This window comes from Solanum pennellii, chromosome 8, assembly GCF_001406875.1.
Source record: "Solanum pennellii chromosome 8, SPENNV200".
NCBI classification, from domain to species: domain Eukaryota; kingdom Viridiplantae; phylum Streptophyta; class Magnoliopsida; order Solanales; family Solanaceae; genus Solanum; species Solanum pennellii.
This window is the reverse complement of record NC_028644.1, coordinates 55,207,095-55,221,689: the sequence shown is the minus strand read 5'-3', so window position 1 is coordinate 55,221,689 and position 14,595 is coordinate 55,207,095. Positions and strand designations below refer to the sequence as shown.

The following is a 14,595-nucleotide window of genomic DNA, read 5'->3' as shown; positions in this document are numbered from 1 at the left end:
ATCGAAACAGTATTCTTTTCTCCTTTCTTTGCCAGTATTTCAGAATGGCAGAGATGGAATGGTTAATTCCCACTTTCCAGTCAAGTGGGTTAATGGGATTATCTAAAATGACTTTCTTAATTAAATTAGAATTTAGCTACTCTATTAAACCAAGATAATATCAACCGTGGTTAATAAAACTAACACATGTGTTGCTATCAAATTTATCTCCTTTCTAAATTGGAACAGGACTTGATTAACATATTTTCACTCTAAAATCTCTCTAACACTTCATTCATATAGGCTTTCAATCACTCTAACTCTTCATTCATATAGGCTTTCTAAGACAACCCCGTCAATCCTTATGATTTATCCAAAATAAAAATATATTTTTATCCCAGTTTCACATAATGTCTCTACTATAACTTTCGAGTCAAAGTTGTTTGAGCGAAATTCTTGGTATCATGCAATAAACCAAGATCATTAGTAGCAAGCAAGATGTCATTATCATTAACTTACAAGGCTAACATTATAAACTTACTCCCACTCACCTTAAAATATATACACCGACCAATAATATTTTTTATAAATTCAAAGATGAAAATAGTTGCATTAAACTTAGATATCACTGCCAAAAAGTTGTTCAGGTATTGTTTGAGCAAGAGGATTCATTGGTAAGTAATGTGGGAAACAAATGGTGTTTTACTGTTAACTCAGCATCTCAGCATGTGAAGATCTCAACACAGTTGGTATTGAGTAAGTAAAATGGCTTTGTAAGATTATGACATGGAAAACTAAGATACCATGTAAAGTAAACTGTTTTACTTGGTTGTTAGCTAAGGAGACAATTTTGACACATGAGAACTTGAACAAAAAAGGTTTTCACCTGTGTTCCAGGTGTTTTTTGTGTGAAGAGCAAGGAGAGACAATCGAAAATCTCTTCTTACACTACAAAAGGACAGACCAATTGTGACAAATGTTCACCAATATGAGAGAGATCAAATGGGTAAAACCAGGAAGGATTAAAGACGTTTTGAAGTGTTAGAATAGGGATGAAAATACAGTAAGAAAGGAGGAGAGATGGAAGATTGACCCATCCTGTACATGGTGGATAATATGGCTAGAGAGGAACATGGGGTGTTATGAAGGAAAAAAGAGCAACATACAAACATTTGAGCTTAATTGTTTAGCTCTGTATTACTTTTGGTGTAAACAAGAAGTCTTATATAGCTTAGAAGTAATCAAAACACAACTATAGAAGTAATTTGCACAACTATGGACTGGTTATAACTTGATAGTTGTAGGATCTTATGTAATTACAATACTTTTGGAGGGGAACTACTCCTTTGAGGTAGTATGTATACCTATGGATAAATGTAGATTAATTGTTACTTTTCTAAATAAATAAAAAATTTGTATATTGACTTGTGAAGTTTACATAACATGTGTTTCTTACCATTAATGGAAAACCCTTATGGTTGAGCCATATAAACTTCATCCTCTAAATTCTCATTTAGATAGACGATTTTCGCATCCATTTGATGTAGCTCTAAGTCATAATGAGCTACTACAATCATTAAAATTTTGAGTGGATCTTTTCTAAAGACAGGTGAACAAGTCTCTTTATATTCAATGTCATATTTCTAAGTGAAACCTTTTACAACGAGTTTGGCCTTGTGACGTTGAATGTTGCCAATTAAGTCGTGTTTGATCTTAAAGACCCATGTACATCCAATTCTTTTGAAGTCGTAAGGTAACTCAACGAGGTTTCAAACTTACTTTGTTCCATAGATTTCAACTCATCTTTCATAAGAATTTATCATTTATCAAAATTATTAATTCAATAGCTAGTGAAAATGAAATTAGATTATTATCAATTCCTAAGTCAATTTCTAACTCGTGTAGATATACCAAATAGTCATCAGAAATAGCAGGTCTCCTTTGTCCTTGAGATTTTCTTTATGCTACTTTTGTGGTACATGAACCACTAGTTCGTCAATTATGATTTCATTATGATTGAAAAGATCATTAATTTGTTGTTCTGGTGGATTGTTAGGTTGTAAAACAACTGAGGAGCAACAAATTTAGAATAAAAGCAAGGTAGATGGATTTGCCCCCAAACTTCTTTAATTTTCACTTTATGTGGTTCTCCACTTCTATTAATTTCACTGTTGATATTTAATTTTGATCGAACTTTAACCATTTTTTGAAATGCTATCCGATTAATACGTATTTTATTTTAAGTCGATTTTGCATAAAAATTATATATTTTAGTATATTTACTTTATAAAATTATTGTAAATATTATTAAAATATTTTAAACAATTCTTAATAAATTTTGAGATAATTATTTTATCCAAATGTTATGATATTTAAGTGATTTAAATTTTATAAAATATATGATTATATTGATATTATTTTAATTGGATAGCAATTTCTTATTTTTCCTCAAAATTATTTATATTCTAGCCTATTCTATTCTAAGTTGTTTCAATTCTAGCCTATTCAATTTCAATTGTATTTCAATAATAACCATTTCTTTCCTTTTATTGTAGCCAATTTATTACAATTTTAGTCATTCCAAATCCTATTCAATCTTCTCAACCGTCCATATTTTAAATTAAATCCTACATCTAATCGTAACCGTCCATAAAATTCTAATCAATTTAGTTCTAAAAAGAAGACCAAAACCTAATTCCAAGCTTCTCCCTTCTTCCTCTAGCTCTTCTTCCCTCGCCCCGTTTTCCTCTTCTCCTCCTTTCTCCGAACGGATCACCGGCGAGCTGCAGCTACGGTGACAACAACACCAGGCGCCGCCGCCTCCCTTCTTCCTCTTTCTCTCATCTTCTCCCCCGTCTTTTCTCCTCTCTTTTTTCAGGACCGCCAGGCAGCAGCGACCAGTAGCAGCAGCGGCGACGACCAGCAGCAGCGACGACTCCGGCGTGAAACGAGGCGCAGCTGCGGCTCCAGCGAAGGAAAAGTTGCGTGAGGCCAGTGACGCCGGCAGAAAACAGCAGCTCCGGCCATTCCGGTGGAGCTTTTGAAAATTTCGAGTTTTGTTAAACAGATGGATATCACCAGGTAAGTTTTAAATTAATTTTTAGGCTCAGATTCTAATTCTGAGCATAGTATGATTCTTTGATATTGAAATGCCACAACTCGTTTGTTAAGGCTCTTATAATTTTCTGCTTTCTTTGTTATATACTCCTCCTTTGTGATGAATTGTATTTGTTAATCCTTTCTACATGTTAATCATACAAGATGAATTGTCATTGTTGATAAATTAATTTTCGTAGTTGGTAAATTGTCATAGTTGATAAATTAATTTTCATATGGTAGTTGGCATCCAGAACTACAGTTCAATTTGCATCCAATTATCCTATATTTGTGATTATTCAATAATTTGGTAAGCCCTTCATTATTTGTTAATTCCCCTTAATTGGTGTTGTATAACTTTTGTAGGAATTGGTGAATCGGATTGATGTCTTTTTCTTTCAAACCCCAATAATCTCTAAATCAATTTACTGATTTTAGTCGATTTTCTCTCTTAGTGGTAAACATTGTTTCCATCTTGCCACTAGATTTTATATATTTTTAATTTTTTTTTTTTTAGATGATAAACTATTGCAGGTGAGAATATTGCTTTGGAAGATTGTCTTAAAAAATAACTTTGTTTGTTCGTTGTGGATTGTATCAATTCGTGTTTATATTAATTTGTTCTTTTCTTGCTTATTTTACCAGGTGTATTATGAGTAATTGATTTCTTTACCTTAATTATAATTGACATATTTCTTACTTGGTTATATTTGGTAAAAGATAATAATTTAAAATTTAACTTTGGCTCTTCTTTATTTTGATTTTTTAAATATTTATAGGACTCTAAACTTTCTCTATATGATATAATTTGGGGAATCGTCTAAAGGGGGAGGGGGAATTACATGCTACATCCTTATCTTATTTTCATTCAAACATATTAGAAAGCATGCCTATAAGAATTAGTTTATATGCTTTATTATGTTTGTCGATTTTGCATCATCAACTTAATTAAGATAAAAATAAATAAATTATAAGATTACTACTTGTGTTTAACTATTCATCGTGATTATTGTTCACCGCAAAAATAAGGATTTTTATGTCGACCATATGGAATGTTTGAACCTCTTGACATGTGCTCAAAATTAAGCTCATGTAAAATAAATGAACTTCATTCTTTGGTATGGAAATAATTCTGTCACTTAGAAATCATGTCAATAGCATTTAAATAATTCTACATATATAATCTGGGAATAGAATTCATGTCTATTGGTTTATTAATCAATTTTTTCAGCATGTTGTCGATAAATTTAAGGTTCCTAATAAACTAGTTAATTAATCTATATTTGTTTTTACCCCCATTTTTTTTTTGCAGTTTCAGAAAAAAGTTAATTAATCTATATTTGAGACAAATCTGTCATGTTTGTATTGTTGCACTTGTAAATAAATTCTTGCAATGCCTTTTTTTACCACTTTGAACAAATGAAATCTGTTTCTGCATTAGTGAAGATGCCACCTTGCAATATGTTAAGTAACTAACAAAATATTTTCTGCACATTTCTTAAAACCTACATTATCTACAACTTAAAATAAATCACTAATATTCAGCATGCTTATTTAAAATCTGCCCATGTTAAATATTGTTGCACTATTAATAAACTGTTTTCTGCCACTTCCAAAATCGGTGTTAACTAAAATTTGCATTGCTGTAATAATTATTTGTCACCTCTAAAATCAGTTAAATAATTATATGCATGCTTTTAGATCTGTCCATAAATAATTTTGCAATGTTTAATTTATTGTTGTCTTAATGTTTGTATGTTTGTAGCTCACACACTTCACATGAGACTTTTCACAATTATGTGTGTTTGTTAGCATGCTAATAATACAATGTAGAGGCGAACTTGAGACTTAAAGTGTCCAATATTGTCTAATCTTTTCTTGTTTGGTGTCTAGGAGAGCCATATATTTTATTTTGTCTAAACCAACCTATTAAGTCCAATGCCTCTTAGACGTTAAGTTGGGACAATTAGGCACCTTTTAGATACGAAACGCATGCGGTGGTGGGGTAGGGGTAGTTGGCCCTATGGAGATGATGACATCGACTCATTCTTTGAAAGACAAACTTTGGTTTTGTCTGTCCCTATACGAAAGCCTATGGGAAAAATAAAAGAAGTCAAGTGCTGATCCAAAAAGTCTCTCTTAAAGTCTCCCTTCCCTTTTATCCCTTTATTTGCTTGTTTTAATTATATTTATTTGGGGTAACTTAAAATAAAATAACAAAATAGTTTGCTTAGATAATTGTGTAATTTATGTTTCCTCGCTTTTCTCTTTATTAATTGCTTAGTATTTGTTATGTTTAATATTGCTATGACCTAGTTTGGCATGATTAATTAACTAAATAATAAAGTGATCTTAATTGTTAAAATTATCATCACTTAGTCTTGCATGTTTAACTAGTTAATTTAAAATAATAAAATTACTCTAATTGTTTAATGTTATCACTTAGTCTTGCATGCTTAGTTAACTTAATAAATAAAATAGTCTTAATTGTTTATTATGCTATCACTTAGCCTAGTAGGCTAAATTAATATTAATTTATAATATTAATGTGAACGTATATATATATATATATATATATATATATATATATATATACGGGTCTTCTGAAAATATATTATCTTATTATCATATCAAAATATGTTATTTTTCATTGGCCCAAGTCGGAACCAGTGGAAATCATTATCTTGGAGAGATTATTTATAATCGAATATTAATTTAGTGAGGTTTTACAATATATACACATCTCTAAATACCTATATAATTATATATTGTACTAGTAGTACGATATCGATATGTTAACATTTAGCCCAAAGCCCATTAACACTTTATCGCAGGAGACTCGAAATCATGGTGCGGAAGAAGGCGCAAAGGGATACCAAACCGTCGGCGAAGAAGCCGAACCAGAACCGTATGAGCAGCGCTGAGCGCTCGGCACTCTTTGCACGTAGAGAAGCTGCAAAGGTTTTGCGAACTATTCTACAAGGAGACGCTCGACGTCGAGCCGTTGGCACCATCAAGTCGCTGGTTTATAGTCCCTCTGTCAGGAACAAAAGAGCTACTTATGCTTTGGTTTGTCAAACTCTCAAATGTAAGTTCATCGATAGAATAATAGTAAATACTTGTTAGAATGCATTTAGAAAATCATGTTTTCTTATAATATTGACTAGAGATTGAGTTCAAGAGAAAAATAAAGTTCTTGGACTCGCAAGTAAAGGAGATGAGGTAAAACTTGAAAGTCAGGTAAGTGGTAGTTATTAGCGTTGGCTTTAGACCTTGAAAAAATATGTAGTAATTTACTATCTCAAAATGGGAGGAAACAATCTATGGTGCTAAAAGAAGAGCGAATACTTAGGCAATTCGCTTACCAAATTTCCAGCTGCTAAGTGCAAGTGAATACATTTTCCGCTGACAAAAATTGCTTGTCAGCTTGCTTGGTCAACTGCATTTTGGAAAATCATTCCAGCTTTAATATAAGAGGAAGCTCGGGCAAGAAGTGATCATGGGATAATTTAACCTCTACAGGCATTAACCTGAAATGTTTCCGTGTAACTTCTCATGTATTATGGAGAAAATTGTTTGCGCTGGAGTTTGGACACCATTGGAAAATGTGATGTAGTTATCTTTGCTGCTTAAGATTGATTTTACTTTTATGGAAATAAAGGAATAGTAGGGTAGTCTTCGTGATCGGAAGTATCTAATTGTCCTTGTCACTTTTAGTTGTTCGGAAATTTTAAGAAGCATGATTCATAGCTTGTTTTTAGGAGCTTTACTATAGTAACTGTTCTCATTTTTTTTGTTTGTGATCTTATCAAAAAATCACCTTTAGTACATATACCTCAGTGGCGCAGAGTAGTCTTATTAATTTTGAAATGTCAAGGACTTTACCATAACATATCAGAATTCAGAGGCTATTTTATTTACCTTTGAAATAGCTGAAGCTGAATTGTCAAAATGAGCTATTAAAGCCTAAGTCGATGGATCAATGCGAAGCAAAGGGTTTTCAATTGATGAGTGAAGACATGTGCTTCATAGAAGTATGTGACACAGTGACACACAAAGTGATCCCAACAATAAACAGTCAGTTCTTTTGAATCTCAACTTTGAGAAGTTGGATTGTTATCATTATTATTCCATCAATTCCGATTTATGTTACACTATTTCTGAATTAGCTTGTTCCAAAAAGATCACATATTTGAAAACAATAGATGTTACACTTTTCATTTTACCCTTACTGGTAACATTATTCTAAAAAAAAGCGCCCTTAATGTGAAGCATATAGTCCCACACAAAAGTTATGACATGTTTTAAGTCCAGACGTTTTAAAGCTTTATAGCCACACAAATATTATGACTTGTTTAAGACTGCGAGTCTTCATTTCTTTTTTAAAATCTCTGCTGATTCAAACAATTTCACATAATCAAGAATAGAGGGAAATGCTATTTATCCAATACTGAAATTAGTTACGTTTATTGCACTTGAATGTTTTAGTACTGAATTCGTACGTGTTTGGTATTTTTTAATTTTGTAATTTTCTCTCTTCACTTCAAGGAAGAGTGCACTTTGCTTATTGATTTTCACTTCAAGCCCCACAGATTTTGTCCCTTTTTTGTGCCTATTTTTTTTTAAAAAAAAAGCACTGATGTTAACTGAGTGATTCGAATCATTCTTTCTCCATATCTATGGAAAAGGTCCATCCCTTAGCTTCCTAATTGCAAATGTTCTGGATTCTTCCTTTTTACAGATCTTCCCGTTATCAAGGATGTCTTTCACACTACCAATGTGCTGAGTAGCAAGTGGAAGGTTAGAAATACTTTCCATTTCTGAATTTTCATCGACGGTTAGATTTTGACACTTTCACTTCTCTCATTGCATGATATGGGGCTTAACTGTGAGACATGAGAAATTCTTGTTATCTGCCCAAAAGGTTGGGGTAATGTCTCTTACATCCTACCCTCCCTGAACCCTACTTGTGGGATTACACTTTGCGTGTTGTTGTTGTACTACTTGAAGATCTTCCTCTTTTTTGCTCTCTCTTTCTGAGTAGTATTTTGAATAACCCGTGTTGACACTCTTGCCTGTTCCTCTTTTGTATATCTTCTGTTACTTTTTTTTAAAATAATAATTATGTTTCATCATTTTATGTTGATTAAATAAGATAAAGTTATTGACAGATGACAGGCCATCTCCGAAATATCAAGTAGATATAGGTTATTCAAAGTATATAGCTTTCTGATGCCTTTCTAGGAAGAGCTTAAGTTGCATAAGTTTTTCAAATAACTAATGATTTTATCTGTGGGGCATAAGTATGCAATTATATAATTTTCTTTGTAATCAATGTCATTTTCAACTTTATCTTGGGAAAACCCCTGAACTTTTGTCCAAGTCATAAAAAATCTTGTTTCTTGAGTGTTGCTTATTGATATTTCACAAGCCCAAGAACAATGGTTTTAATCCAGTGTACCAGGCTAGCAGCTCAACTCAATATTTCAAAAACATAGGAGAGTTCTTATTATTCTTCACTTTCCTTTTTAACTGTAGGCTCAGTTAAATGCTTCTACTGCCAACCACATAGGTAAGATAATTTCTCCTTACTCATCTTTCACTTGTTTTCCTGAAGTACTATGTCTTAACATAACCCGTTAACCCTGTTTACATCAACTATTTTACATGTTGGATAGACATCTTTGGTGTCTAATAGTTTGGATTTTTCTGCTCAACAGTAATTAATGAATTATTGCATTATGAAACATCCATATAAACTGTAAATAACAATTGGGAAGTCTGATATTTTGTTATGGAACCTTGCCAGTGTTTTGGAAGTAAAAATGTTAGTAACATATAGCAATACATTATGGTGATCTATATAATCGACTGGACTTAATCAAGATACGACTTCTGGAATTTCATTTCTCATTGATTCAATTGTGGACTAATTTGCTGCTTATGTTGTTGCAGAGGCAAGAAGAATTGATGTACATAATCTTGTATGACATCCTTTTTAGCCAGGTATTTGTCAATATACATCCCCAGTGGGTTTCATTATTTTGGGCTCTTGCTTATGGAGATGGTTTAATCTTATATAGGAGGTTTTGTTAGCTGGTGATGCAGAAAAGTTTCTACTGCAGAAAAAGGATGTGTTGCAGGCAGCACTTGCCAAGCTTTTAGTTCAAAAGAAAGTAAAACATGTCTCAGATTTGATGACTTCTTATAAGATTTCTGGTACGTGGTTCAACTCCTAGTCTGTTGATGGTGGCTACCTCTATGGGTTAAAAAATGGGATATACATAGTTCAAACTTGTCAACGGACTTTTTAAATATAATTGAACTGAGAAGATCCTTTCTTTATAAAAAATAGATGGAAAAGTATCTGTATTTTAAGTTGTGTCGGATTACACTTGCTGTATTTATTATATGGAGCAGAATAAGCAGTCTCGGATGTGTGTCTACAATCTTGTTTTTTGTTTTCATTGCAGACCTTCCAAAACCCCGTTATGCTCGTGTAAATACTCTGAAAATGGACGTAGAGTCTGCCCTAGTCGAATTTAAGAAACAGTATGAGGTATGATATAATCCTTACATGCAACAGTTGTTTTACATCGCCTCAATAATTGAAGTAACTTTATTGTCATTTGCCTCAGTAGAATATAGGTGGAAGATGTATCAGAGATAATTCCTTGTGTCAAAACATCCTAAGCCAAAATCTGATTTCGACGATCATCTTTGGTGTACTTAATCTTTGCAGTACTTCCTCTAATGAATTGTTTGCCTGACTAGTTTATAGATTTTTATCCAGTTTTCATGATAGTTATATAGAGGTATGATAGTCCTAGCGTTTACATAGACGTTTTGTTTAGAATATTGAGATAAAATACAAAATTTAACAAATTGAGGTCCTAAAATTAAGAAATTTCCTTTCAGAAGAAAAGGAAGAGGGGGTGGGGTGGTTCCAGCTGTTCTAGTATTTGAAGAGTGGCTTCTCAATTGATAATTGATGTATTGACTTCACTTGGGGGGATGGAGGTAGAAGGCATACCTAAAGATACTAGTAAGCTACAGAAATTGGTATACTTTAAAGTATGTACTACCACAGATTTTTCATGTTTGTCAATTCAATGATACCATTATTGCTGTATTCGTGTCCTTATTTGATAAGAAAATTATTGTGAATCAATTTTGCATTGAAGAAACAATCAAATATTCATTGATCAAATTTTGAAGAACTGATTAATCGGGCAAGAATAAAGATGGAATCCGATTTACTTTTTATTGGTGATGTATTCTCGTTATTATAAAGTTTATTTATGTTTATTTTTCGGACATTAAATAGGTTTGTCAGGATGCAATGGTTCCTGACCTGTTGATTTTACCCCCAAGGACTGACTTGCATGATCATCCTTTGGTGAAAAGTGGAAGTGTCTTTCTGCAGGTGCAAAATTCTCTTTCTTAGAATGGAATTTTGATGTGAATACAATAAGGAGTTTCTGGTTATGCAATCCTTTATCCTCTTTTGGGTTCTATCTAGTTTTCATTGACATGCTACTAATGTCCCTTGTTCCACTAGGGTAAGGCAAGTTCCATGGTTGCAGTTGCTCTTGGGCCTAAACCCAGATGGGAGGTAATTGCATGGAAAAAGAGTAGTTAGGTTCTCTAGAGTTTCATTTTCCACTTGGTTGTTGTTCATGGTTGTTTATTGTTCTCTGAAGGTCATTGATGCATGTGCGGCACCAGGGAACAAAACTGTTCATCTAGCTGCTCTTATGAAGGGAAATGGAAAGATAATAGCTTGTGAACTTAATAAAGAAAGGGTTAAACGTCTGAAGGACACAATTGAACTGGCTGGAGCGACTAGTATCCTTTTAATAGCTTTCTGGTATCCTGTCCACCTTCTCACATAAGATTGCTACAGAGGAAATCTAACCATCACTTGATTTCTGGGTCGACATATACCTAAAGTGTATTGGAAGCCCTTGAAATATGTGCTTAGGTCCTTGTTTTTTAAAAAATTATCCCATCTCTAAGTAATTCCAGTAATCTCACAATTTTCACTCAAACTGGATGGAGTTATTAGTTTCTATATGGCGTTAGACCTTTAATACCATAAACACCTCTTTGCATTAGGTGCCTGAAGTTTATATTTGAGGAAATATGGCTTTTGAAACTGCACATATCTTTAGTTGTTTCAGTTCCCTATTTCAAGTAATCCTAAAACAAGTTAGGTATATGATAATTTGTCTAATTGGTTTTAGTTTCATTGTTGCCATAATATGCCTCGATAACTTAACTTATCCAAAGATGTGGAAATCAAGCATGAGGACTTCTTAAACATCAGTCCTGAGGATCCAGCATACTCGAAGGTAAACATGCAAGACATTTTTTGGGGAATGAGGCGTCATTGGTTGTCAGATTTTATCAACTTATTGAGTGAAATCTATTACTTTTGTGTATCATCTTAGTGTATCCAGAACAAACATTAAAAAGAGACAAAATCCTTCTTGTTTCTGGACTGTGTGAAAAACAACAAAAGAATATCAGTCAGTATTGGTACAACCATGAAGACATATATTTGATTTGGGGGTAATGCGGGGTTACACTCTGATTAGTTTTCCTGAATGGTGATGATTTTACAAAAAATAAGTAGTCAGTTCACATTTTCAACAAGCATGGTTTCAACTTTGTTTTCCTCTATTGTGTTTGGATTTTTAAATGATGTCTTTTATTTAACACATAAACCGGCCACCAGGTTCAAGCAATACTGTTAGATCCATCATGTTCAGGCTCTGGGACTGTTGTTGATAGATTAGATCACCTGCTCCCCTCATATACAACAGGTGATTTTTCTCTTTATGTACTCATTTTGTATCTTTTGTGTAACCATCTCTTTGCTTTTCTCGTTTTAAACTAACATCTGTAAAAGCTTTGCAGACTCTGATGTCAATAGACTAGAAAAGCTCGCGGCTTTCCAGAGAAAGGCTTTGGAACATGCATTATCTTGTGAGATTTATTATATTGTTTCTTGTTTTTCTTTTCTTTTTTAATCACAAATGGCAAATTCATGTATGTTTGTGAATGCAACTGATCAATTTACCCTCTTCTCTTTATGTAGTTCCAGCTGTTGAGAGAATTGTTTACAGTACATGTTCTGTTAACCAAGTTGAGAATGAAGATGTTATCAAATCTGTTCTGCCTCTCGCTTCGTCTTATGGTTTTGAACTGACAACAATCTTTCCCCAGTGGGCTCGCCGAGGTCATCCAATTTTTGATGGATGTAAGTGATCATACATATCTCACAACCTTTCTTTATGGTGCTTACCTGATCCTAGTATTTTAGAATCAAACTGTGTTCCAAAAGTTGGTCAAACTAGACAAATAAAGAAAGAACACAGTGAAATGAAAGAATATTGTTCTTACAGTTTTCAAGTGCTCTAATAAGCAATTGCAGGCATCATATATTTTCGTGTTCAGTTGCTTGTAGTCTAAGCTAGATCTAGTTGGCCAAATGAAACTGTTGCAATTATATTCTTTTAGTAAAGTGTCATTTATCTTCAAAAGGCCAACATGTCATTAGACAGAAGACTAAACTGCAAGCTATACCACCTTCAATAACATATAATATTTGCATTACACTGAAGGCTATAGGAAAACATGCATGTATGAGCTCTGTAAATATATATACAGTACCATCCTGAAGAACAGTAACACAGTGTTGTTCTGATACATTCTGATCCTTCCTGCCTGATGCTCATCTGGTTTTCCATCAGTTGAAATTCTTCAGTTGCATGTGTATGATTATTTTTTTAATTTTTGAACAGCTCAACATGTGCTTAGAACCGATCTCATAGAGGATCAGGAGGGCTTCTTTATTGCTTTATTTGTCAGGAAGGGTGTTAGCCCTCCAGCCAAGCACATCAGAGATGTTGGAAACACATTACGAGCTCTTCAACGAAGAAAAAGGAGAAAGATAAATTCTTTTTTCCTCCTCAAAACTTTGGGTTTGTTATTGTAATAATAGGTTTACTTGTATCAATCATGCAATCCAAAAATGATAAAATCCTAGAGAAAAGTTGCCAGAATTTGTCACCAGATTAGAATGTAGTTTGGCCGAAGTTTTGTTTTATTCATTTCAGGTTTCTGGTCGTCTCTACTAAACAGTTAATGTATACAACAAAAACTTTCTGGCATTTGATGCTTACATCAAATTGTATTTCTTTCTGCTCTTTTCCTTCTCAAAAGAATAATTAAACTTTCATTATTTCTCCATGAAAAAAGAATATTTGTATTTATTTATAAAAGAATAATATTTAAAATTATAGCATAGTGAAATTTATTGATTGCCTGCTTTTAGATCTGTAGTCTTTGTTTTACTCCTTTCTGTGAATTACGTCACATGTAGATTTAGGAATGATTTTGTTGTAGTAGCTCATATATTGGCTTTGTACATTTTAACGTTATTATCATTTTCATTAGTATTGTTTTTATTCTTATATATAGGGTTTGTTCATGGTTATGGTTAGAAAATCAAATTAAAGTTTAATCGATTAAAAAACTGATATTTGGTTTGATTTGTTTATTGATTTTAAATTTTAAAAATTGATACTATTTGATTTGATTTTTATTTTACTAAAAAAACTGCATAAATAACCAAACCAAACCGATAAATTATATATATAAATTCTATAAGAGATAAGTGGTCAGAACACACCTAAACTATACCTCTTTTTTGAGTTTCATACCCAAACTATCGAAAGTGTGAGAAACACACCTAAACTATTACACATTAGTTTAAGAAACACACCTCAAGTAAAATGTGATAGTGTGTGTATTACACTCTCTCAATTTATTTATTTTAAATGCCACATAGATTGCCACGTGGAAACAAATTCCACCATGGCAAAAGTTTAAAGTTTAACATTCAATATATAGAAGCATCCTCTCTATTTTTCAGCTGATCTTTGTGTGTGAATAGTTTGAGCAAAATTAGGGCTTTCACTATTAATTCACAAATTCATCATGGTTTGAAGGTTAGTAACCCATTTGTCAAAAAATGTTAGGGTTCTTATTTTTGTCTCAAAATATTAACGATTTTGTATATTTTTGTAGGTTTTGATTCATACCATTTGAAAAGGGTTGAAAGGAGAAGAAATTGACTACATAAGGTACACTTTCTTTACTCCTGAACTTAATTTTGATGGCGATTTATAGCTACTGATTTCATGAACAATAGTTGTCTTATTAAACTTTGCATATTTCAATTTTCTAAGGTAATGGACACTAAGTACGTAAATTTGAGGTTTCATATCGGTGGTATACTTGTGAGTGAGGTAGGACATGCATTGGGGGAAAAAAAGAATATGCCTTCAATGTTGATATAGACAATTTAGGTGTGTTTCTCAAATTTATGAAAGATAATTTAGGTGTGTTTCTCACCCTCCTAATAATTTAGGTAGGAAAGTCAAACAATTATATAGTTTAGGTGTGTTTTTGATATTTTATTTTTTTAGAAAGAAGAAGCCATGTGGACGG

The 14,595-nt window shown here is 32.7% G+C and overlaps 1 protein-coding gene across 3 annotated transcripts; it reads left to right on the top strand.

Annotated features, from left to right (window-relative positions):
* The first annotated feature begins 2,669 nt into the window (after nt 1–2,669).
* LOC107029020 (probable 28S rRNA (cytosine-C(5))-methyltransferase) lies at nt 2,670–13,321 on the top strand. Of its 3 annotated transcripts, XM_015230305.2 has the most exons (14): nt 2,670–3,060; nt 5,910–6,163; nt 7,817–7,875; nt 9,031–9,081; nt 9,159–9,294; nt 9,549–9,634; nt 10,403–10,501; nt 10,637–10,690; nt 10,779–10,923; nt 11,368–11,429; nt 11,816–11,903; nt 11,998–12,066; nt 12,179–12,340; nt 12,885–13,321. In XM_015230305.2, the coding sequence occupies exons 1-14, from the start codon at nt 3,047–3,049 to the stop codon at nt 13,076–13,078; spliced, it is 1,473 nt and encodes a 490-aa protein (XP_015085791.1). In that variant the 5' UTR covers nt 2,670–3,046; the 3' UTR covers nt 13,079–13,321. The 3 variants fall into 3 exon arrangements, with proteins under 3 accessions (XP_015085791.1, XP_015085792.1, XP_027775004.1); XM_015230306.2 differs by lacking the exons at nt 2,670–3,060; nt 5,910–6,163 and having other exon boundaries at nt 7,869–8,005; XM_027919203.1 differs by lacking the exons at nt 2,670–3,060; nt 5,910–6,163; nt 7,817–7,875 and adding an exon at nt 7,892–7,999.
* Nucleotides 13,322–14,595: the final 1,274 nt, after the last annotated feature.

Excerpts from the sequence above, each read along its gene's own strand:
- LOC107029020 (XM_015230305.2), top strand. Across the intron at positions 7,876-9,030 it reads TGCTGAGTAGCAAGTGGAAG|AGGCAAGAAGAATTGATGTA; the intron begins GTTAGAAATACT and ends ATGTTGTTGCAG. Across the intron at positions 11,430-11,815 it reads AGGATCCAGCATACTCGAAG|GTTCAAGCAATACTGTTAGA; the intron begins GTAAACATGCAA and ends ACCGGCCACCAG.